This window comes from Eschscholzia californica, unplaced genomic scaffold, assembly GCF_041429995.1.
Source record: "Eschscholzia californica isolate CP2 unplaced genomic scaffold, dmEscCali1.0.p SCAF_3, whole genome shotgun sequence".
In the NCBI taxonomy this organism is placed as follows: domain Eukaryota; kingdom Viridiplantae; phylum Streptophyta; class Magnoliopsida; order Ranunculales; family Papaveraceae; genus Eschscholzia; species Eschscholzia californica.
The window spans coordinates 46,986,021-47,009,252 of record NW_028238420.1 but is presented as its reverse complement, the minus strand read 5'-3'; the positions used below and the strand labels follow the sequence as shown (position 1 = coordinate 47,009,252).

The window sequence follows — 23,232 nt, the reverse complement described above, 5'->3', positions numbered from 1 at the left end:
AAAACCTCACAGTTTTAGAATGCTTCACTAGGAAAGGTGCTTAAAACCTTAGAGTAATGTTAGGAAACTGCAAAATATAGGCAAGTGGACAAAAATTCTTAAGTGGTTTTCCTTGATTCGTTGTTCAGTGAATCGGAATCATTGGAAACACGAATCGCAACAAGTCACATCTCATATTTGTCTCAAATTTTGTCTGGTTTTTCTTGTTATCTAGCATTTTTTAAACCCTTAAAAATGACACCGCACTTTGAGGGTTGTTGTGGAACAAATAATATTTTTTGTGGGTTTAAAACTAATTAGCTACATTACTTGCATCAAATGTAGTCTACCATTGTATCCCTCCCTCTTAAGCCCATGAGGTACTGGGATCGAATCTCAGTGGAAGCAGTTTATCACCAAAATTCATCCCATGTAATTGAGGCACTAAATAAAATAGATGTTGTCGGGGTTTAGGCTCTTTGTTGTCTTTAGGCCTCTTTAATTATTGATTTAACTTAGGCGGTTATCGTGCTCATCATATCTTAGTGATGTATCAATGTCTTGTAACGACTAACGTAGATTATAATCAATTTTTCAAAAAAAATTACATCAAATGTAAACGCAGTGTAAGAATAGACCGAACGAGAAAGAAGTGGTACTGGGTTGTGTTTTCTATTGGTAGAAAATAAAAAGTGCCATAAGGACTGCTTGGATCAATTATATTTGAGGTTTATAAATGTGTGTTCTCTGCTTGGGCTAGAAATGATAAACCAAACAAGTTTCTGCTTTGGCTAAAAGGCAAAAGCATTATAAGGACAAGATTAATGACTAATCAAAGTTAATTAGTGCCTTATTAGGTAGAACATTATAATTAAGATTATGTGACACATGGTTTATGTCATGTTCCACCTAATTTTTACTTTTCTTTACTAATATATATGATCAATAATTTAAATGAAAATATTACTTTTTGAAATCGTGTGACAAAAACCCTGACAAATTGAGACACCCAGCGAGGTGAAAAGGACCGATGAAACCTAGGTTGTTCCAAACGAACCACCCGATGAGAGCAAAAATCTCCGATACAAAAGCTTGGAGAAATCATTAAGAATTTAATCCAATTAATAACTAAAAGAAACAGGAAAAAGTAGAGAACACCATAGTTCAACAACTTAATCGAAAAAAAAAACTGCAACAAAAATGTTTTAAGAAGAATGAGGGAAAGGTCAAATAACGAATTTTGCGATGAAAAATAGTTGAGAATGGACTTTATTGTGAAGATGGTGATCAATTAAGCAAGAAGCCAGAAGTTTTTATGGGTTTTGGTGTTAAGAAGATAACCTCCATTTTGGCCTTTCTTTTGAACACCAACACAAGTACATTTGCTATTCTCAATCAAATACTCTGCTGTGTCCATTCCTTTTGTTGCCTTTGTTGAGTGTGTACTCAATCTACAACCTAATATAGCATCCGATAAATGTCGCCGTTGGCCTACGACAAGAAGGTCGATCCGAAACATCTTACTTTGTGCCATAATCGTAAACGCCTTCTCTCTACCTTCCATTTCCACTCTCTCTATCTGCACCTTCACCTTTGGTTGAGTTGCTTCACATACATGTTTCATCTCTTCAAGAAATTCCAAGTCTCCGCCACCACCACCCATTTCGTTTGAAGAAATAGTGGTGGTGGTGGGACCGCCACCCTTGGGAGATGTCGAAGTTGGAGATCTTCTAAGGAAGGTAGAGAATGTATTTCTCCATGAATGACCATTTCCAACATGTAGAAGAATCAACTCATCATGTTCAACAACTGAATGAGATAAAACCCATTGTAGTGCACTGGCTGATTCGCGGGTAGGATCCGCCACCACCATTATCTTCCTCTGCACAGATTTCGCCTTCTCCATCTAATTCGATCTCTCTCTGCATTCGTACAATGACAATACTTGTCTTGCTAGCCAGCCTGTCAACCGGAGATATAATATATCACAGCCACCACCAGAGGCAGCTGCAGCAAGAACCACCAATCACCACCACCGCCACCACCACCAAAAACAACAAGCTTGAGGAGGTGGTGTTGTGGCAAGGAAGGGATGAAAACCAAAAGAAGCACAAAATTAGCAGATCTTATCTTTTATGTGATTAACATTAGTTTCATAAGACACTTCCAACTAACTTTGCTAATTGTGGGTTATGAGTGGAAGGACCTGGTCAACAACCATTAGCAAACCAACCTAATCCAAACAGAGTGGATTCTATTGACCCACTTTTAACGTGGGTGAACAATGTTTTCTCAATCGCATCAAATAGGTAATTGTTGAATAAATCATAATACTGTACAATGGACAAGCTTAAAAATTTCCATCTTATATCGAAAAATAACCCATGTCTATATCATTGTTCAGACACGAGACAAAAAGAGAGTTCAGATGTTTATCCTACTAGCTCGGTTTTCTCCTACAGTAAACTCATTGGCAGAAGCTTCTACTGACAAAAAATTCAATTTAAATAAATAATTCTCTCACTGTGAACTTTTATTTGTGTGATTGGTAGGACGAGTGAACCTCCTCTCAAGGCCTCGGTTCCTATTTCTCAGTTTGAACCTGCAAAAATTTGGTGCGCATTAGTCATCTGATTCAGGAAGTTAATCATGCAAGAACGGGTGCCGTGAAGCAAAGGAAGAAAGAACGTGTGCTAAATGGGGAGATCATAGTTTTTATGGTCCGTATAACAAGAAAACGATGACATGCAAATATAGAATAGTAAGTATTAAATAGAAGTTATCGGTTTTGAATCACCTTCAAATTGATTAGCTTTTCGCATTTAATTTCTCTAAGAGAATCTTGTTCAAAATTCCTGGATTCGCCTTACCTCTTGATGCCTTCATTACCTGAAAATTATTTGGTAGTAAACTTTAGATTACTTCTTTCTATCAGTTCTAAGAGTACATAATCTCGTCTCGACCAAGTAGGTTGAAAACTGAGAAATTCTGTCAAAATTTCTTAAGCAACATGTGAAGAGATAAATAGTGCTGGTTTTTTGCTCATTATAACAACCCCGGAAGGCAGAAACATTTGAATTTTCGAAGTTGCGCCCGTGAGCCAGCAATCCGGTCGAGGTGTTTGTTGTTTACCAGCACGTAGGTGGCCCAAGTTCCTGTGACAGTCTTTCTGGCCCTTGAACATCTTTCCTAATGTATTAAAGAGGGTCTCTCTAACCGGTGAAAAGTGGTGGGTGTCCACGAATAGCCATTCCTGGCTTGGCTCCTAGTTTATTATTTAAGTACCTGGCCAGCGAAGAAGCCTTGTAGCTTAGTTTTGCCTCCGCGAAATTGCTCAACCTGCTTTGGGTTATCTGCTATCACCTTCTCTATCATTCTTTCGATCTCAGTAGAATCAGTTATCTGTTTTCAAATTGCAAAGAATCAACTTAATCACTTACTAAAAGTGATGGGTGATTAAAAAGAATTCATCAAGTCGGAAGTCGATAGACTCTATCAGACATAGACCAAAGTTCTACTAATAATATTATCATGAAAACAATTTCAATAAGTTTGGGTAACAAACCTGAACTAAATCTTTTTCTTCGATTATTGCCTTAACAGTTCCACCTTTTGATATAAGTTCAAATAAAATCTGCAACGAGTAACGACGATTAGTGTAAATGTTAAAAGCATAAAATCGCCTAAGCTCTTCGAATACTACTTCAAGTCATAAAAGCAGATTTAAGGTCTCGAATACGTGAAAACTATGATCCTTTATTCTTAAATGAGTCCCAGTGGTTTGTTAATAGAACCTCCACCTTTTATTTCAATTCTAAAGCTTCAATGTCTGAACAATAAGTAACCAATAAAATGAAGTGAGCAAGTGGAATTTATACGAAAAAGAAATGGAGGGTTATAGCCCTAAAGGATAATCCATGGTACTAATGGCTAATCGGTAATGAATATGTATCATTGTATTGTAAAATTCATAATGTATATACAAGCAATAAATAAGAAGTGGGCACTTACGTCTTTACCGATCTTTCCGCTGATAATTCCATCTTTTATGGAAGATATTAGTTCAGCTAGTTCATATGGTGTGAGTTTAATCTCACTCATAGAGAGCTTTTCATTTTTCAAATAAGCAGCAATGTCACCCATTATCCAATTGGCGGCCATTTTCACGTCAGCGCCCTTTTCAACTGTCTCCTCAAAATATTTACAGATCTGAGACATTCAAAGTAACACTTTAGAACCTTGCATAGATCATGGAAGAAGTTCTAAAACATACTGATAAAGAAAGAACCGAACAGCAATTATGTATAGCGCTAACATTCGTGTCATTGGCTAGAAAGAGAACATCCTGCATGCTGAGGCCCATTTTCTCGTATCGCCTGCGCTTCATCTCTGGTAGTTCAGGCAAAGAAGCACGAATACCGTTAACATATTCCTCAGTTAGAATCACTTCTGGAAGGTCTGGTTCTGGAAAGTATCGATAATCAGCAAGTCCTTCCTTTTTCCTCATTGTTGCCGTTCTCTATACAGTTCATAGAAGATCAAATGTGAGAGACAGTCAGACTGATTGGGTATGTCCTCTTAGATAAAAAAAAACAACAGTTGAGAGTTGGAACCTGAGAACCCTCTTCCCAAAGTCGAGTTTCTTGTACAATTTGATCACCCTGGCCTCGACTATGGAGGAGAGCTTGCCTTGAAATCTCAAAATCGATTGCCCTGTGCATGGCTGAAAATGAGTTCATGTTCTTTATTTCGACCTACCAATACAAAAGATGCATATAAGCCTCCTGAGAGTGTGCAACAAAATCATATACTTTCTTGGAATACCATAACTAATCAAGATGACATAATAGATGAAAGTGAAACCAATTCTCGGTGGAAAAATGGTTTCTTTAGATTATAACAGAAATGAGGAAGACGTACATAGGACATCATAAGTCATTTTAAAAAGATGGCTTTCCAGGAATCCCAGTTAATTGACATAACAACTAACCATTTAAGGAGAGTTTGTTTTTTTGCTTTATACAGTTAATGACTGCATACAAGGTAGATGGCTTTCCAGGAATCCCAGTTAATTGACATAACAACTAACCATAGAAGAATCACAACAACAGTAAGAACATTTTAAAAAGATGGGATTTCTTTGTTCATCAAGATTTTAATTTGAAAATAATGCAAGGCAGGTCAGAGTTATATTACCTTCGTTCCAAATTCCAACTGGCCGATAGGTCTTATTGATACATTCACATCACACCGCAGTGAACCTTCCTGCATATTGCCATTACTCACTCCCAGATAGCGAACCACTCTCTGAATCTCAGAAGCATATTCAGCAGCCTCGATTCCAGTTCTCATATCAGGCTCGGAAACAATCTCAAGCAAAGGTACTCCAGCTCTATTCAAGTCAACCTGCAGAAGATACCAAAAGGAAATCTAACGTAAGTACGAAGCATAAGGAACAATGAAACAAATACATTTGAGATAAAAAAAAAAAAGAAAAAAAAAAAAGAAGAAGAGAAAGCACAAGAATAGAATATATGAAATAATGATGAAAGCCAAGGTGAAGTAAAAAGTAGTACTTGTGAGTAAGTCCCAGTTCCCGAATGAAGTAATTTTCCAGCATCTTCTTCCATGTGAACTCTAGTTATTCCGAACGTTCGGTGACCCCCGCCGAACTCGAGGGGAAGATCCAGATCAATGAAACCACCAGTTGCAATTGGGATATCAAACTGTGATATCTGATAACCCTTTGGAAGATCAGGATAGAAATATTGTTTCCTATCAAACTTTGAGTTCATAGACAGTTTGCAATTGAGAGCAAGTCCTAATTTCACAGCACATTCAATGACCTTCGAGTTGAAAACTGGCAAAGCGCCAGGGAGACCCATACAGATTGGACAAACAGTAGAGTTGGGTTGAGCCCCATAGATGTAAGGGCAGCTGCAGAAGGCCTTAGTGAGAGTAGAAAGTTGGACGTGAGTCTCTATACCGATAACTGCTTCATAATCTTGCAAGATTTTCTCATCTGCTTTAGTTTGGGTGCTCTGGGAAACTCTAATATGAGTTTTTGGTCTCTCATTTTTTGACTTTGTATCATTTTGTGGGCTTAGAATTGTGGAAAAGAAAACACTGCTTCTTCTGGTGAAGAGAGCAGATGGGTATACGGAAAAAGGGTGGGTGCGGATCCCTCTAAAGCATATTGAAGCCATGACAACTCGTTAACAGTCTTAAGAGGAGATTGAGCGAACCATGGACGAACTTTTCCTTTAAAGCAAATCACTGCAGTGGTAGATAACAAGTAACACTACTATCAAAATGGAAAACAACCCACATGAAATTTATAATGAAATTAAGGTTTTAAATCATACTAGTGGCCAGACTCATGCTCAATGAGTCTAAACATACCTCAAGTGCTTAGAATAAAAAGCTAGATCTTGTATTGAATCATGAGGGTCGGAAGGAGGTCAAAGATCAACTAGTGGGTGAAAGTATCATGGCCGATCTCAAGTGCGATCTCAAGGATCTGTGGGTCCGGGAGTGTAAAGTAAAAGAACCTAGAATCTTCAAAGCGCGCCAGGCTAAGCCGAAATAAGAAGAGTCTTTATCTTAAGCAAAGCCAGTGCCAAGAGGAAAAAAGGACCTGACAAAGCTAAAGTGGTGAGGAATCCTAATCCCTCAGCTCTTATCTTATAGGACCTCTCTTCTTGTGACATGGTCTATGATATACTTGATTTTCATCCGGTTACTTGACTCAGTTTTTTTAGTTCTCCCTTTCAATTCAGAGAAAGGCACGAAGAGGGTGATCCCAGTAGAGATGATAGCCAGCTAAAGAAGAAGTAAAAAACGCCATAACGTGGAAATATATTATGTTAACAAAAATCATAAATTTTTTACCGAACTGATAGAAAGTCTGTGACATACCAAAGCACATGTAAAATAAACTAATTTGGTGAATCACATTACGAAATTCAACTTCTTTCGGAACAAAATTATGCAGAAATGTGATGAATTTTCAGACTAACAAAATTATGCACAAATGTGATGAATTTTCAGACAAATAGAGTGGTAATGTAAACCGATTGAACATCGAGTATAGTAATCGAATCTTCTAGAAACACCTGAAGTAAGACTTACACCAACCGAACTTTTTCTCTAAGAAATGTGTTCATCACTAGTTATTACCACACTTAAATATTTAAATAAACCACAAAAAAATGATTCTGGGTACAATTCATAGCATAATGTTAATTGCAAAAAAAACAAAATAAAGAAGAAACCCATTAAGAATTGAACTACCCATTGCTTGAAAATCAATGAGAATCCTCAGGAAAAAAAAAACTATCTTTCCATAAGTACCCAAATGAATCTTCGGAATGGTGCCAAGGAAATACCTCAATGTCAGAATTTTTCTTGCTCAGAGCAAACACTACAAAATGGACTACAGATACAGATAGAATAAAATTGGAGAATACCCAGAAAAGATTTCGACTTTAAGATCATGAAAGACAATGAGAATCAGAAGAAAGGATAACTTTTCAAGTATCCTATGTAAAATTTTCATGTATAAATAATGAAAATCAAGGAAGAACATAAAAATTGAAGTGGAGAAAAGATAAGGGTATGATTAATACCTTGAAATTTATAGGCAACTGAGGGAACAAATCTGAACTCGGCAACTCACTAAAAAGAAGGGAGAGATGATGAATATAAACTTGGAGGGAGAAATGAAGAAGATAAATTTGGAGAGAGAAATGAAGATAAATCTGAAGAGAGAGAGAAGCAAGAGCAACTCGGCTGCCTGTAGTAATTTGAGAGGTTGCCCTAACGGTCCGTTTGTTACGTAGTAAAATCAAGTAGGAAAATCGATGGAGAACCGAGAACGAGAGAGCCAGAGAAGAGAGGTAGCTAGCTACTACTAGCTGGGAAGGGGAGATAGAATTGGGAACAACTAAAAGCGCCCCAGTTTTTTTATAACTGGCGCCTGTTAGATGTAAAATAAAGGCGCCAACAGTAATTTTTGGGTGCTCTTAAAAGTTTCTCTCAAATATTTTCCTACTATATTCATATGAATTCTAGCTGCCTAAAGAGAAAAATAGGGTTTTGAGTACAAGGATTTGGTTCCAACTATTTGATCGTTCTTTTTAAACCAAGAGGTCTAAATTTGGGTGTTAGCTACATTAGGCAGGTCAAGTAAAAAGAAAAGGTTATTTCCCTAATAGCAACTAACTTTGTGACTGGTTTCCTGCCTAGCCATCTACTTCTCACCTCATCGTCTTTTTCAGATTCTGTTATAAGGCCGATGTAGTGAGAAGATGAGGTGCAGTCGATGCTTGCTACATCGGCCTTTGGCCTGCAGACGATCTTTTTTGGAACCAAAGGTTGATGCACCCGACACTCATTAGGCAGACCAAGTAAAAAAAATGGTATGTCCAGAGGGTGCTAACTACATCGGCCTTTGGCCAGCACCGACCTTATTTTTGGACCAAATAGCATTTCTAAGTGGAAACCCTTTGCAACATTTTGGCTATTGGGGTGGGAAATAATAATAGGATCACATCTCATGTTCTCATAGATGATGGTAGTGAAGCTATACATCAAGTTGGTTAAGTTAGGTTCTCAACAAAAAATAAGGTTGGTTAAGTTAGGTCCAAATCTTTTTTCAATAGCTTACTCTCGCAGCAATTAGGGTTAGATCGAATAGACTATTGTGCTAGTTAATATTGGTGATTATTAGCCTCTTCCAAAACATAACAAGCCTCTTCTACCAAAACTAACTTGAAAATGAAAAAAAAAACACCAAGAGAGAGAAATCATGATTGCTTTCACTTGAAATTTAATAACAATGTTTCATGTATTCTTTTCTAAACTGCCCCATTCCAAATATCCTGAGCAACAAGAACACCTCCAAATCATAAAATGGAGGAAGGAATTAAAAGAAAATAACAAGAGGTTATTACTAATTGTACCACAAATACATCCTATATAGACAAAACAGAAAACTTGATACAACTTCACTTCCACCTTGTTCCCTGCAAGTTTTGATTCTCTGAAACAAGATCAAGGCAACAATAACCAACAAAAAGAACGAATCGAAGAAGCGGGTATTACTTAACGAGACAACTAGTGAGACAAGGTATAGAAACAATTACCTGATTTTCGGGTTCTAGATAATGGCAGTTCCTATAGAGGAAAAGAAGAAAAGAAAACAAATAATGCAACCTGTGGTGCTTTAATAAAATTCACCACCATTTGTGCCTACTACCATTATCCCGACTATTACTATATATGAAGGCCTGAAACTTGTTCGGAGAGCTTAGATATTATCAAATTCAATGATGACCCAAAATGAGGGCATGTATTTCATCCCAACTATCGACCGTGTAAAGAGTACCAGATAGCCCTTTCCAACCAGCAGACTCACCGCTTTGTCCGAATTCCTTCTGTTTCATCACCAATCCCGGGAACAGAGGGACAAGACTAACACCGTACTGTGTGGCTAATCTCCTAAGACTTTCACTTGACCCGATTACAATTCCTATATCTGCTTCTAGGAGGCAAAGTAAGTCACGCACAGAATTACCTATGTAAACTGTTACAAGCCTCTTGCTGTTTTCGTCCGTCTTTGCTATGTCCTTGAAAGCTTCAACTTTCTCTGATGGAGACTCCACTTTCCTAAGAATTTCGCCCGTTGAAACCCCATCTTCATATACAAACTCGTTTGCGTGAATGGTTAATTCCTCTAGACCTCCTGTTTAAGAGAAACGAAACAATCTTCAATTTTCCATATACCTTAGTTGCGGCATATAATACAGAAACACGGACGGGACTTCAGAAACGTACCTGATGCAAAAGCTGATTTCATGAGATCAGCACACCAACAATATGAAAGTACATGGATAGCTGCATTTAGCTTTTCATTCTTGATAACTCTCTTAAATAAGTCTTTACAACCATTTTGGAGGATCATATGTTCGCCCGCTCGCTTTATGTCTTCGAAGTTTATACCTTTTAGTACACCTGAATCAATTACTCTTACATTTGCCCGTTTCTCAAACTGTGATAGTTGCTTAAGTGCTTTGAGTAGGTGTTCATAGTTAAATTTCTCAACTGCAAAATACATAAAAGCATGAGTATGGCCGAGTCAAAAGAAATCTGGGTAAAAAATTGTGTTGTTGAAGCTATAACTGCTATTTAAATATCATATGTGAAGTGCAAAATCTTAACACATTACCTTTGTCACTTGGCAAAATGTTCTCGATGCATTGTTCATACTCTTCAGTATATTGTGCAGAAATAAAGCCCCAAGTGTTTCTCAGATCGACTGATGACATCCTAGCAAGTAACTTTTCCTGTTCATCCTGATCAACCTTTGGCGCAGTTATTATTGCAATTTCTGCTAAGATGGCAGAGGAATCAACAGCAGTACATGTCAAGTCGAAATCAGAAAATAGTATCAACCGCTCCTCCACGGGATCAATCATCTTAGATAAAGGAACAAGGGTTTTCTGAAGAACAGGCTGAGCAGAAAAAAATTCTATCTCATGTTTAAAAGCTTGATGGTAAAGCTTCTCCATGACTTCGAGTTCTTCTCCCGTCAAAGGGATGCTTAGCCTATCAAGCAATTCCTCAGTTTGTAGAGCTGATGCCTGCATTAGTGTAGAAAAAAGGAAGATACATATAAGTTACTAGAGCAAATAAAGCAACCTAACTTATCTCTAATTACTAATCAACACACCTCAAAAGCTTCAGAGGAATAATTATCAATCCACTTCTTATATGGGTGAGTGCTTTCATCAAGGCTAACGAGTCTTTGGATCTCCTTACCAAGAAAGGCATAGAGCCTCATGCAAGGAGTCATAGCAGCAAGTGTATATGCAGCAATTTTCGTCTTCTCAAATGGAGTCGCAATTTTACCCAGACCCTTTTCTCCTTCAACTTTACCGGAAGCTGTTGCTAACAAAAACTCTGTGTATCTTACTGTTGCGGGATTGGACGTGGTCTCTTTTGTAGGATCCAAACCCCATTCCTGCACAAGTGATACTTTTCAGAAAATATACTTGTTGAATTCTCTCTTAACACAGATCTACCAGCAAACAAGCAATTTAGTTACTTTCTTATAAATTATAATCATTCCATTCTAGATGCTAAAAGCTGATAATCTGCAGTACTCAACAACTGCAGATCTACAGTTGTTAGTACTACGGGCTCATCATTATCTCGAAGTCAGAAAGAAATATTCAAGAAGAGGTTCTAAATGGTGTCTGCTCCTGTGACAGAAGTATATGTTACGCCATAACATAACTCTTGAACAAGAGAAATTCAGTAAAAATTATGAGAGTTCCAAAACCCAGCATAGAAGTTCTTGAAAATTTCACAACCAATTCAACCAATTTTACAATCATAGGGAATTACTTGAAACTCCTGAAGTATTTTCTTACAACTTTAACAGACTCTACAAGTCTAACTACGGCCAACTGCACATCTCGGGGTGTTAGTGGTACTGGTACTAAGTCATATACCTTGTCCTAGGAAGGAAAATGTGTTTTACTAGAAAATGATAGTTTTTAATAATATATATGATTACTTTACGGAGAACGAAATAATAATCTTGTGAGTCATGAGAGTACTACACCTTACGTGACAAACTGAAACTTTCACATAATTTCAGAATTATCTCAACTACTTCACTTGCGGCAAGGAATGTGGCATGGAGTATACCTCAAGATGTGAAGGATCTGTTCCACTCGTGGAGCATGGTAAATATAACAAAAGGGGAAGAGAATTTGTGGAACCTTGGTTATACCATGTGCTGTTACAAACTAGGGTTTGAAAACAGTAATGGAGCGAGATTGAAAGTAAAAAGGGGGAAATTCGATCATACCAAAGTAAATAAAAATTGGACATCATTAGTGTTCATATCTATATATATATAATCTTATAAAGTCTATATCTTTTGGGTAGCTCGGCCCGTGATGACCCAGTAATGTGCATTCTTATTTAACAAAAATTCTTTGCTTTATTAAAAGAAAATCTGAACTACAGTAGCTCAGATTCATCTAAACCTAATAAGAAATCATGCAAGAAGAAAACAAAGTGAATTCACCAGTAAACTTACTCACAATGTTTCACTATCATTTCACAATTATAAAACCTAATAGAGAAATATTGGAAACAAATAGTGAACTAATCGGGAAAATCTAAGCACCAAAAATCAAAACCTAAATAACAATCTTGCGATAATGAAGTGAATTCACTATAATGGATTAACAATTAACTTACTAGAACGAAAGAATCATGCATTTTAAGTTCCTGTAATGCGTCATTCCTTAACTCCAAGATCGCTGCTTTATCATCATCATCATCGGCACATTCTTCCGCCAATTCATAACTATTTAAAGACATGAAAACCAAATCAAACACATCAAAATCATTCCACAACTAAGAATCAGTTACAAATCGAAGCAAAATAAACTTACGCCTGAGCAAAAGCCTTAAGGAAATGAACATCTTGAGCTATATAATGGCGAAATGCTTCCATATCCAAATTTCCAGCAGCCAAACAAACAACGAAAGGTGTACACATAGCGTATACCAATTCCTTGGCGCATTTTATCCATAATCGTTTCGCTGTTCCTTCTTCTGTAATTGCTTTAGTTACGACGCTCATCGTTGATTTCGAATAATGGAGAAGTGGTAAAATTCGTTCGAGAAACTAACACCGGAGAAGGAGGAAGATCGAGAGAGATCTGAGAAATTCAATCTGAGTAGTGAGAGGTGAAATTAGGGTTTCCGATCGGATACAGAGTAGAGACGGATCAAACAAAGAAGAGTTCTAGAGAGAGAGAGAGACTATTAATTCGAGGATGGGGAAAGAAGGACTATTTATTGAAGATCGGGTGTTCTCGTGATGAGTAGTGAGTTTCGGGATCGACGGTTAGTAATTAGTAGTTATCACGAACTATAGTTTGAACTCATAAAAGGGGGTCTTCTCTCGACGACTATAGTCAAACTATCACCTTTTTATAGGTTAGGTATTTGGGAGTTAGGTGGGTATATAATCCATTATCCAAATTCCTTTCATGGTTAGAAGTCTATGACAATACCTTTAACAAAAAAGAAAGTCTATGACAATATTGTCTAATGATAATCCTATAAAAATAATTAGTGTCCCGGGACGATGCACCTTTCAGGCTTTCACACCTCTAGTGACACTATTGGCATCAGTGTTCGTCTGTATTTCTAAATAATGTATTACGGGATAATGAAGATCAACCTTCAGAATTGTTTATGATATTGTTTGTTTTGACATTTCTTTGGTTTCACGGTTCTAAAATGCCTCGCTAGAAAAGAATGCTTAACCTCGTTCACTTCGAAGTTGGGTTGTTACATCATTAAGATATATATTTGACACTTTTCAAATATATATAGGTGGAGAAATGTCTGAAACTTTAGAAAATTAAAATAAATCTAAACATGAAACTAATGTGGAATCACGAACCAGAACGTTACAAAGTGATAAATTTCAGTTATATGTTGAAAACTTGTCTACAGTTTCAACGACTTGCAACTCGCTCCCCTAACTTTCATCTCTCAATGTGAGTGTCGGTCAAGCAGAATGTTTTCGTTGTTGGTGTTCTTTCCGATCTCTGTGCACTTTACTGTATCGCTGCAAATGTGTGAGAAAAACTATGTTTTTTGATGTGGGTAGAAGTAACAAATGATGAGGGAGATGACAGACCAAAGAAGTTAGTGATCGACTCAACGGCTAAACAACGAAAGACCTACTTCATCAAGATTAAATTTGATTAGTTACTTTAGTTTATTTAATATCTCAAATATTAAGGAAAGGAAATGCTTAATGTAAAAGTTTTGACTAACTTGTCGATTCACTTTCACTAAAAAACGATTTAGATCGTAATCAAAATTTGAATTTTTTTTCCTTTCAATGAAAATGAGTAACTCACAAATTTAAGTCAAAAATTTATGTGCAAATAACATTCACCTTCAGTCAAAATTACCTAATAGATTTGTATCTAGCTAACACTTTTTCTATCTCTTTTTGTGTATCTTTCTAGGTTTTTTCTTCACTTCATATTTTCCTTGTGGTCTCATTAATAGAGTCCATCTCTATTTTTCTTGCTTGGTAAAGTTAAGAGAAGCTAGTAAATGGAATCTCACCAAATATACCTAGGCTAATTCAATACAAAAATGTACTTGTTGGTATGAAAATACCTACCCAAAGTGATCAAACAACTAGCATATCATAAATATAGTAGTGTTAAGTAGTAGCATCTAATATTCATGTACTGACATCTTTAAGCACAAACAATGACTCCACCAAACGATGGCCTATGTTCTATTGCCTAGAGTCTATAGTCTATAGCCTAAATATGGCACCCTAGAGAGAATCTTATGAATTATTGTACTCTAGTTTTGCTATACTAGTTAAGTTGTAACAGTGTATTCACCTTTGTCTGTGTTTATGGTACAGCATAAAAATTGATTGTCATGAAGAACTTTTATAATGCATTGTCCAAAAGTTGGTTGCCGGAACAAACCTGTTCGAGTCCATAACTTGGCTCGGATCGGATCTTGAACTCAACTTGTAAGAGGAAGTTTTGAAGGCGTCTTGATATGCCCAAAAATGGTCACACTTCACGTTTTTAGTCATTTTGTACACTTAACTCTCCAAATAACCAAGCAAACCAATTACTTTATTATAATAAAGTTTCGAAATAGGCTAATTCGCTTAAGTTAAACGATTCGTATGAGACGTTTTCATGGTTCATCACGTCCCCCCCACCCACAGATTCTAAATTCGGTAGGTTCGAACCTATTTTGTGGTTGGGCCTATTGCTACTACTGAATACAACTCAAGTCCAGTGACTTTGTTACAAAATTTGGCCATAGTCGAGTGGTTTCAACTCAAAAGATTAGAGTTCAATTCGCGGGACCTTAGCATGAAATTTGTAACAAAATTTGGCTCGTATCCACCGATTTGTCGGCACCTCTAACAAAATGCAGTCAAACTAGAGTTACCACCGCCAATAACACTATTTACAAGGGCCTTTAAAACTTCCACCAATGTAGGGATGGGAAACAGTCCGGACAGGCGGGCTTTAAACACAGTCCACAAACATTACGTATCCGGTCCGGGCAGAACGAACGCAACTCAAACTTGTCAGTTCGAACAACCAGACAAAATCGACCGGGCATTTCGGGTTTTCTCTCTAAAAATGTTCGTCCGTGTCCGTTTTTTTTTTTCAGACATGCCAGACACTGGTGGGATGGGTACCGGGTATACTTCGTAACTTGACAAAAAATAAAAGTTGCCTTGTTCATTAAACTTAGTGAACAATAACAACAAAATAAAAGACACCGAGATAAAAGATCGTCAATTAGAAAGAAATTTCTTAGAGAAAAATCAAAAGAGAGGAAAACATTGATAATGAGTAAGGGTTAGGATTACGTCATTGACAACCAGAAGAGACATGAGTCAAAGATATGAGAAAAAAAAAGTTGAACTTCTTCTAATTTCGAGGGTTACAACTTATATGTCACAACCTAATATAATCTAACACTACCATCTTACTCTAAACATTTAATGGTTCATAATTATTATGGACAGGTAAAAGGACAACCTAAAAGGACAGTACACCGGTTAGGCCCTCTTGCCTCGCGCCCGTCCACTAAACATCTGTCCGTTGGCCAGGTTTTGACCGGCTCGATTACCGAGCATCGACGGATCCTTCAGACCGGCGGATACTGGGCCACGGGCCAAAATCCCACCCCTACACCTATGTATCCCGGTTTCTCTCTCATTTATCCATCTTTTACTTTATCCTTGTTGGAGTTTGATAACTGGTAGTGAATGGCTGTCTTTGGAACACACCATCCCAAGTTCCCAACCCACAAATGAACATATAATATCTCTACTCTCTCTCTCTAGTTTTCCTGTGTTTCTCTCAGCAGTCATATTCAATGGCGGCCATACAGTCCCTTGCATTGGCATCTCCAATTTCTCATTGCCCACAGCAACAACGCTCACATTCAGGTTCTCTTCCTTCAAATATTTCAATTTCAGTTAATGGGTATGCTCAATTAGCTACAGATTTTGCATATAAGAACCTACCCTTCTTCTAGTTTTAGCAGAACAAGTTTATTTTGATTATGGGGTTTTGCGTATCTTTGGTAAAATCACAATTCTGCACAAATTCATTATCTTTTTCGCATTACAAAACCATTTTTTGGAAAGGGGTTTTTCATATACTGGATTATGTTAGGTTCTTGATGATCTTATTGCCTTCTTCAAACCACTGAGAAAATCTTTTCCACATCCTAAATTTTGTGTTTATGTATCTTTAATGGTCAGTAATGATAACCCACAATTGCTCAAGCAAACTAATTTGGTTAGCTATTGATGATCTAAGTCAAATGCCAAATTAGTTATAATCTCTTTTCTTCTATAGGTTTGGTATCTTCATCTCGGGTTGTTTGTCGAAGTGCAAATTCCTCATACTATGGCAACTTAATACAATTACCCCATTCACGGACGTTTTCGTTGAGAAGAAAATGTCAGATGTCTGGAGTTATAAAGATGATGGTTAAACCAGTAATTCAGTTCATTCTAGGGACTGATGAACAAACAATTCCTGATGTTCGGTTAACCAAATCAAGAGATGGTACAAATGGTATGGCAATATTTAGTTTCGAACAACCATCTGTATTTGACTCTTCTAGTGAACTCGGTGATATCACGGGTTTTTTCATGATTGATGAAGAGGGAGTTCTTCAATCAGTTGATGTTAGTGCTAAATTCGTTAATGGAAAGCCTTCAAGAATTGAAGCGAAATATGTTATGAGAAATCCTCGTGATTGGGATAGGTTTATGAGGTTCATGGAGCGTTATTCAGACGCAAATGGGTTGTCGTTTGTCAAGAAATGATGCTTTTTGGTTACAACATAATTGCTACTTCTTCTCTCGTGTGTATCGTTTTTGCTCACTTCTGTAATTTTAATTCACTTTCACCGAAAAACTAGTTGTTTTTCGCAGAGTGCAGATTAATGGTGATTCTTTATAAGATTTCATTTGTTTTATTTCTGCAAGAATCAATGAAAATCGTCGAGAAGTACATTATTCACTTCTCTAGAAAATATTGAGATGTTAGTATGTTTGTTACTATGTTTGTTTACGACAAACATTGTGTTCGTGTTCATTCGGGTACTTGCAATTATAACTTAGATAAGGATAGAATTTAAAGTTGAAGCATAAAGAAGTGTATTCCTTCAAAAGAAACCCAGTAACATCAGCATACTAATTCGAAAACCTAATATAGTCACTGAGCCGTTCTTTATCGAATGATAAAGAGGCTCTAGTTGAATATTTCTTATGTGAATTTCTTCCACTAGGAAAAGCATAAATATCTCCATGGATGGCAGGTTTCTGACCCAGCATTGATTTTCGGTCATCTATTGATGTTTTTCTGTCCAAGTAACAGAAATTGGACTCCTAACTCTATAATAGCTATTATGGTTATGAACCCATATCAAGTGACCTTGAGAATGGATCATATCTGTAGTTATTTTCTTCCTGGATGTAAACCAGACTTTATAACTCATACTTTGATACACATGGTTGAATGTCAAATGTTTTGGTTTAACTCTAATCTTCACTCCTTCGGGTGCTTTTATCTCCACCGAATATGTTGAATTAGGAAAACCCACATTTGTTAATCGCCTTTCTATCATAGTTCGCATCCTTCCGTTTCCAAAAATCACAGTCATGGATGGATAGTTAAGGCTAAAACCTCTGTTTTTCTTAACAATCTCATGGCAATTAACACTTCTATGAGTAATTGTGAAAATTTCTGATCTTGCATATCCAAGAACGCAGAGATGAGTTATATACTCATCTGGCTTTATATCATAAACCAATCCAGGGTTTATCGCTCTTTCGGGGTTTACTTGTCCAGCTCCCATTGCAAAAAGTTCTGCTGGTTTCGGCCCTTCTGCTCCATCCTTGATGGGCTTACGATAATGATCAATGAAAGCAGCAGTTGTCATGATTGCAGATTTAACAGCAGCTGGGCTCCACGACGGGTGGATTGCTCGTACAAGAGCAACAATTCCACTGACATGAGGACATGCCATGGAAGTTCCGGATAAGACGGTAAAATTTACTCTTCTAGAATCTTCTGGAAGTCCACTCGGGCCCAAGTTTTGAGGCCAAGCAGCGATTATATTCACTCCCGGAGCAATCAAATCGGGTTTCAGAATGGAAGGATTTGTCAGACTAGGTCCTCTTGATGAGAACAAAGCAACTTGAGGCGCTCTAGATTTGCCGATAACTGTACCTTTAAATTCGATTCTAGCAGTTGGTCTGCTAGTAGACTTTATATAGTTCTTTAATCGAACAGCTTCTTCATAACCGATCAATGTTGCAGGTAAGACATGAGCATCAACCGAATCCTCCTCCATGTTAATCCCTGTGTTCACCAAAATCATTGCTTCACCACCAGATTCTTTCACAATTTGCCCTTTTTCTGCCCTTCCATTCATTCCTCGATCACAAATCACCATTTTTCCTGTGATTTTTCTTCTCGGAAGAGATCCTTTGAAACAGAATTCACCTCCGTCTTTCCCACCTGTTATATAAACCAGCTCTAGCTCTTTTTCAGCATTCACATTTCGATGTCCTGGATACATGGATTCTCCATAGAGGATTTCACCATTACCTAAATGTAAAACGGCTGGAAATTTTCGATCAACAGTACTAGCACCAACAGTTGTGATCCAAGGCGCTTCGTTTGCTACTGAACTTGTTATAGGACCATTATTTCCAGCTGCACAAATGACCGAAATTCCGTGTTCCATTGCTCGAAAACTTCCAATTGCTATACTATCATCGAAAAGTGGGATCGGAAATCCTCCAAGAGATAGAGAAAGAACATCAACTCCATCTCTGATAGCATCGTCCATGGCAGCTAAGATATCAGAACTGTAACAGCCACTGAACCAACATACTTTATAAACTGCAAGATGAGCTCCAGGAGCCATTCCTCGAGCTTCACCCCCTCCATTTCCTAGCACACTTGCCATCGGAACCCGAGCTCCAGCTGCTGTAGATGAAGTATGGGTTCCATGTCCATGAGCATCTCGAGGAGAATTATACTCCAAAATTGCAGGTTTCATTGATGGAATCGAAGAAGCTAGGTGTCCTTTAGTATAAAATCGAGCACCAATGAGCTTCCGATTACAGAAGGATGAATTGAATCTCTCCCCTTGTTGACAAATTCCTCTCCATTTCTTCGGCACAGACGGCATTTGGCGGTCGTTAAAGCTTGGACTCTCCGGCCAGACTCCAGTATCAAGTACTCCAACAATCATTCCTTTACCATACCCGGATTGTAACCAAGCGCCATCTTCTATGTCTGAGCTTAATCCTAAGAACTGGTATGAGTAAGTTGTATGAATTTGGAGAACTCTATCTGGTCTTACTGCAATTACATCTTCCATACTCTTTAGTATATAAATTTCGTGTTCGGATAGGCGAGCAGAGAATCCTTCCATGGCAGAATTATAAGAGTAGAGTAGTCTAGAAGATGGGTCTTCCCCAAATTCCAAAACTTGTTCAAGAAATGAGAGATGCCATTTGGAATGTTCATTGAATTGAGATTTTGATTTTCCATGAGGGTGTAATTGAATTATGTAAGTTTGGAGGTTGGAAGAGATAGAGAGAGAAAATAAGTTGAATAACATAGTGAAGAAGATCATAAGTAGTTTGGGTTCCATTTCCTTTTTGATTGATTGATTGATGAGAGGAGTATTTGAAAGTTTGATGAGATTTTTTCATGTTTTTGGGAAGGAATTTTGATGGGTATTTGAAGAGGTTGATGAAAATTTGAAAATTTCTGCATTTGTGAGAGAGAAGATGATCAAACTCGTGAAGGTTAAGAGCTCTTCCTCACGTTTAGAGATCATTTGCTTTTAATAGAAATAGTAGAGAGAGAAAGCTAGAGAGAGAGACAGAGATGATTAGATGATGTTCATGGACTTCAAACTTCACGAGATTTATTGGTTTGATATTACAATCCTCAAAGAGCCGTTAAATTCAAATTTCTTGGGCTGGTGAGTCCGGTAAAAATGATGAGAAAGACGATTATACCCTTGGGATGTTGGTCAAAATGTTGTATTTGAGGAGGATGTATTTGTCTTTGTGAACATTATTGGTCTATTCCGACATTAATTTCTCATTCTTGTTAGGCTCCTGTGGGATGGGATGTGTCTTTGTACATTAGCCTATATCCCACATTTAATTTTCCATTCTTGTTAGGCTCCTTTGGGAGGGGATGTCTCCATGCTTGACTCGTGCCCTAGGGGACCAAGACCAATTTTAAGCCCATCTTTGGGAAAGAATACAGACAAGAATATTATTTGTGGGATGTTCAAAAATAACCCCCGAAATCATATTACGTTGGTCAACTTTAATGTTCCGCAGTTCGACATTAAAAATTGTTGTTTAGACAATACGCGTTCTTCCTTTTTAAGAGTTCTTAAATTGGTTTTTGTTGTAGTTCCTTTTTTCTTCTTACGAAGAACGAATGAAAAAAATTTCCAAAAACTAAAATGATGACATTAGTTACGAAAGAATGAGATAAATTTTTCATTTATTAAGAATGAAACAACAATCAATAAGTCGAATATGATAATTCCAACGTTACTAGGAGAAGAAACTACGTTTCAAGATTAAAACGAGTCTAGACCTAAATGAGGTTGTATAATCCTATATCACGAATCTCTAATTCACGAGTGATCCCTTTGCTCGTTCTTCCATGAATTTTTTGCAGCTTCGGCAGAAGAACCACCAGAGTTTCCATTCGTTTCGCCTTTCGGTTTTGAGAAGAGAGGATCCCAAGGATGAGGTCCGACTTCACGTTGTCCTTCCTCTAATAAGTCATACTTCCAACTATTCTCTTCGATAAAATTTTCATTCGTACGACCTTCCATAATGTCTTTCCTGAAATTCGTAAATTTGTTGATAATTGCTTGAACAGAAACATCGAAAGCATCTTTAAGTGTCTCTAATCTAGACCTAGGGTCTGCATATATCAGCCTTGGTATAAGCCGTATAACCTCTTCCCTCATGTCTGTAATTTGCTCGGCGGGAATTTGAAGAAGCCTATCAGCAATACTGATATTGTTACGAATATCCTCCTCCAGGATGAGCACTGAGTACTTCGTGTAGTTTCTCGGAAGATGCCATGTGTATTGTGTGTAAGCTGACCCAGGGTGAAAAAATACGGGTATACATCCAGCTAACATTGAATCAAAAGCCGATCTTCGAGTATATGAATCACCTTGAGGTTGTAAACAGAACAAAGAACTCTGAAACATCATCATTATATTACTAGGAGAGTGACACTTACTCTCTCCAAAATCACATTCTAGTAGTTTCCCATACTTGGATTTCCTGCATTGCTCTATTAGTTGCCCTCTAATTGACTTTTGATCATTAGGCCGAGGGGCTCCAGCGAACGAAAACAGGTATGGTCGCTCCAAATTACTCATACGTTCTTGCCAAGCAAACACTTCCGAATCTTTTGCAGGATGGAAGTAAGTCGGATACGGTATAGCAAAATCATTTGCATTCCATGGGCTTGATTCAACCACAAGCATAGACATGTTTCTTCCAGCAGGAAGAAACAAAAGCTTATTACCCCAATCAGAATCATGATCAGTCAATCTCCTGAAATCCCAAGTTATCCTTCCTGCAACAAGAAAATGGTCCTTCCCATTCATAACTTTCCATTCAGGCGTCTTGGTAAGCCAATCAACCAAAGCAAAAGATGCAGCATCTCGAACCGATGTATTATACCCCCAAAGATACCGAGCGATATCCAATCCTGCATAAAACGGTACAAATATGGCAGCGGCAATAGAAGAATCGTTCGTCAAACACTCATACTGCTTCATTCGATTACCAAAGATCACATCAACAGCAAACTGGCTTGTCGCGTACCACCCAGTATTGGAGAAAGCACCTTCGACATTCTCTAATGGAGGACCAAGTCCTGCATTACTAGTGAATCTACACATATTGGTCCAGAGACTAAGACTCTTACATTTCTTCAACATATCCTCATTGAATTGAGGAGGAAGATCATGAACATAAATATATTTTCCCCCACATGGATCACTCTTATTATCAATTGTTCTTAACGCCTTAACAAACGGGTATTTCTCCGAAACCGATCTCGTCTCTATTGGTTCTGTGTGGATTGGATTAGGTTTTTGGATCTTTATAGTCTTTTTCGGTTCTAAGTGGATTGAATCAGGTTTTTGGATTTGAATAGTAATTTTTGGGTCTGAGTGAATTGGATTAGGGTTTTGGATTTGTATAGATTCATCAACAGTACCATTATTAAGAACAACAAAATGGAAGTAAAAGAGTAACAACCAGAATAAAACAGACAAGGAACCTAAGAAACAGATTCTAGATTGTTGATTCTTTCCGACCACTTTATCCATCTGATCGGTCTGAATCGTCGCTGCTGAGCGACGTCTCAATAGCATTCAGGAACTTAATCAAATCAGAACAAAACCCTAATTTACAAATTTGATTTGATAAATCTAAATTCCAGAATTCTATCACTATCAAGGCACAATCAAGCTACTATTCACTTAGGAAATTACTAAAAGTTGACACCTTTACCCTAATCCTCAAACTAAAGATCAATAATTAACTCAATCTGATGAGAAAATTCTATGAATTTGAAGTACCAATGATAGATTTCAAATCTACTTGATTGAAATGAATCACTTACAGGTTTTTCCAGAAGAAGAAGAAAAGAGAGATCCACAAACTTCAGTTCAGTAAAACAAGTTAGGAGAGAGAAATTGATAAAGGTGAGAGATTTAGAGAGAGAAAATACAAAAGATTGTAACCCTATTGGATCTTACTAGGGTTCTTCATTTTTGTCTGCTCATGGAAGGACTGAAGAACAAATGGGTGAATGCATGTTTTTTTTTTTGTTGAAAGGGTGAATGCATGTTGGAATTTAACATATCATGATTATAAAGTATGTAATAATGTGTCACTATTGTCAACCAACAATTGTGGAATGCTATAATAATTTTTAGGCCATATATATATAGAGGGGATCAAGAGAATATGATTACAAAATATTTTTAGAAGTGTTATATGTAAATGTGTTAAAAGTTGAAATGATTGTGTTGGTTGGCGTAGGTCTGTACACT

At 37.3% G+C, this 23,232-nt stretch overlaps 5 protein-coding genes and 1 pseudogene across 8 annotated transcripts; 1 reads left to right on the top strand and 5 right to left on the bottom strand.

The window, feature by feature from the left end:
- Window positions 1-1,080: 1,080 nt before the first annotated feature.
- Window positions 1,081-1,885, bottom strand: LOC147550967 (uncharacterized). The gene has a single exon (XM_086666934.1). It carries the CDS (start codon window positions 1,883-1,885, stop codon window positions 1,271-1,273), a length of 615 nt encoding a protein of 204 aa, XP_086523060.1. The 3' UTR covers window positions 1,081-1,270.
- Window positions 1,886-2,326: 441 nt separating this feature from the next.
- On the bottom strand, window positions 2,327-8,084 carry GATB (GLU-ADT subunit B). 2 transcript variants are annotated; one of them, XM_086666932.1, is made up of 10 exons: window positions 7,608-8,084; window positions 5,556-6,255; window positions 5,176-5,385; window positions 4,593-4,733; window positions 4,295-4,498; window positions 3,991-4,188; window positions 3,545-3,613; window positions 3,265-3,381; window positions 2,777-2,868; window positions 2,327-2,581 (listed from the first exon to the last, which is right to left on the bottom strand). In XM_086666932.1, the coding sequence occupies exons 2-9, from the start codon at window positions 6,183-6,185 to the stop codon at window positions 2,788-2,790; spliced, it is 1,650 nt and encodes a 549-aa protein (XP_086523058.1). In that variant the 5' UTR covers window positions 6,186-6,255; window positions 7,608-8,084; the 3' UTR covers window positions 2,327-2,581; window positions 2,777-2,787. The 2 variants fall into 2 exon arrangements, with proteins under 2 accessions (XP_086523058.1, XP_086523059.1); XM_086666933.1 differs by lacking the exon at window positions 7,608-8,084 and adding an exon at window positions 6,382-6,801.
- Window positions 8,085-8,778: 694 nt separating this feature from the next.
- Window positions 8,779-13,081, bottom strand: LOC147550965 (bifunctional TH2 protein, mitochondrial-like). Of its 2 annotated transcripts, XR_015237689.1 has the most exons (7): window positions 12,453-12,969; window positions 12,256-12,364; window positions 10,712-11,002; window positions 10,208-10,622; window positions 9,817-10,083; window positions 9,126-9,724; window positions 8,779-9,022 (listed from the first exon to the last, which is right to left on the bottom strand). XR_015237689.1 is itself a non-coding variant. In XM_086669399.1 (6 exons), the coding sequence occupies exons 1-6, from the start codon at window positions 12,641-12,643 to the stop codon at window positions 9,306-9,308; spliced, it is 1,692 nt and encodes a 563-aa protein (XP_086525525.1). In that variant the 5' UTR covers window positions 12,644-13,081; the 3' UTR covers window positions 8,779-9,305. The 2 variants fall into 2 exon arrangements, 1 of the variants encoding a protein (XP_086525525.1); XM_086669399.1 differs by having other exon boundaries at window positions 8,779-9,724; window positions 12,453-13,081.
- Window positions 13,082-15,800: 2,719 nt separating this feature from the next.
- Window positions 15,801-17,130, top strand: PSB28 (photosystem II reaction center PSB28 protein). The gene is made up of 2 exons (XM_086668718.1): window positions 15,801-16,030; window positions 16,446-17,130. Exons 1-2 carry the CDS (start codon window positions 15,958-15,960, stop codon window positions 16,919-16,921), a joined length of 549 nt encoding a protein of 182 aa, XP_086524844.1. The 5' UTR covers window positions 15,801-15,957; the 3' UTR covers window positions 16,922-17,130.
- A 100-nt stretch (window positions 17,131-17,230) lies between these two features.
- SDD1 (Subtilase family protein) lies at window positions 17,231-19,767 on the bottom strand. Its single transcript, XM_086668717.1, has one exon. It carries the CDS (start codon window positions 19,765-19,767, stop codon window positions 17,446-17,448), a length of 2,322 nt encoding a protein of 773 aa, XP_086524843.1. The 3' UTR covers window positions 17,231-17,445.
- An 847-nt stretch (window positions 19,768-20,614) lies between these two features.
- LOC147550962 (xyloglucan galactosyltransferase MUR3 pseudogene) lies at window positions 20,615-23,093 on the bottom strand (annotated as a pseudogene). Its single transcript, XR_015237504.1, has one exon. The product of XR_015237504.1 is annotated as a xyloglucan galactosyltransferase MUR3 pseudogene (transcript).
- Between the last annotated feature and the right edge of the window lie 139 nt (window positions 23,094-23,232).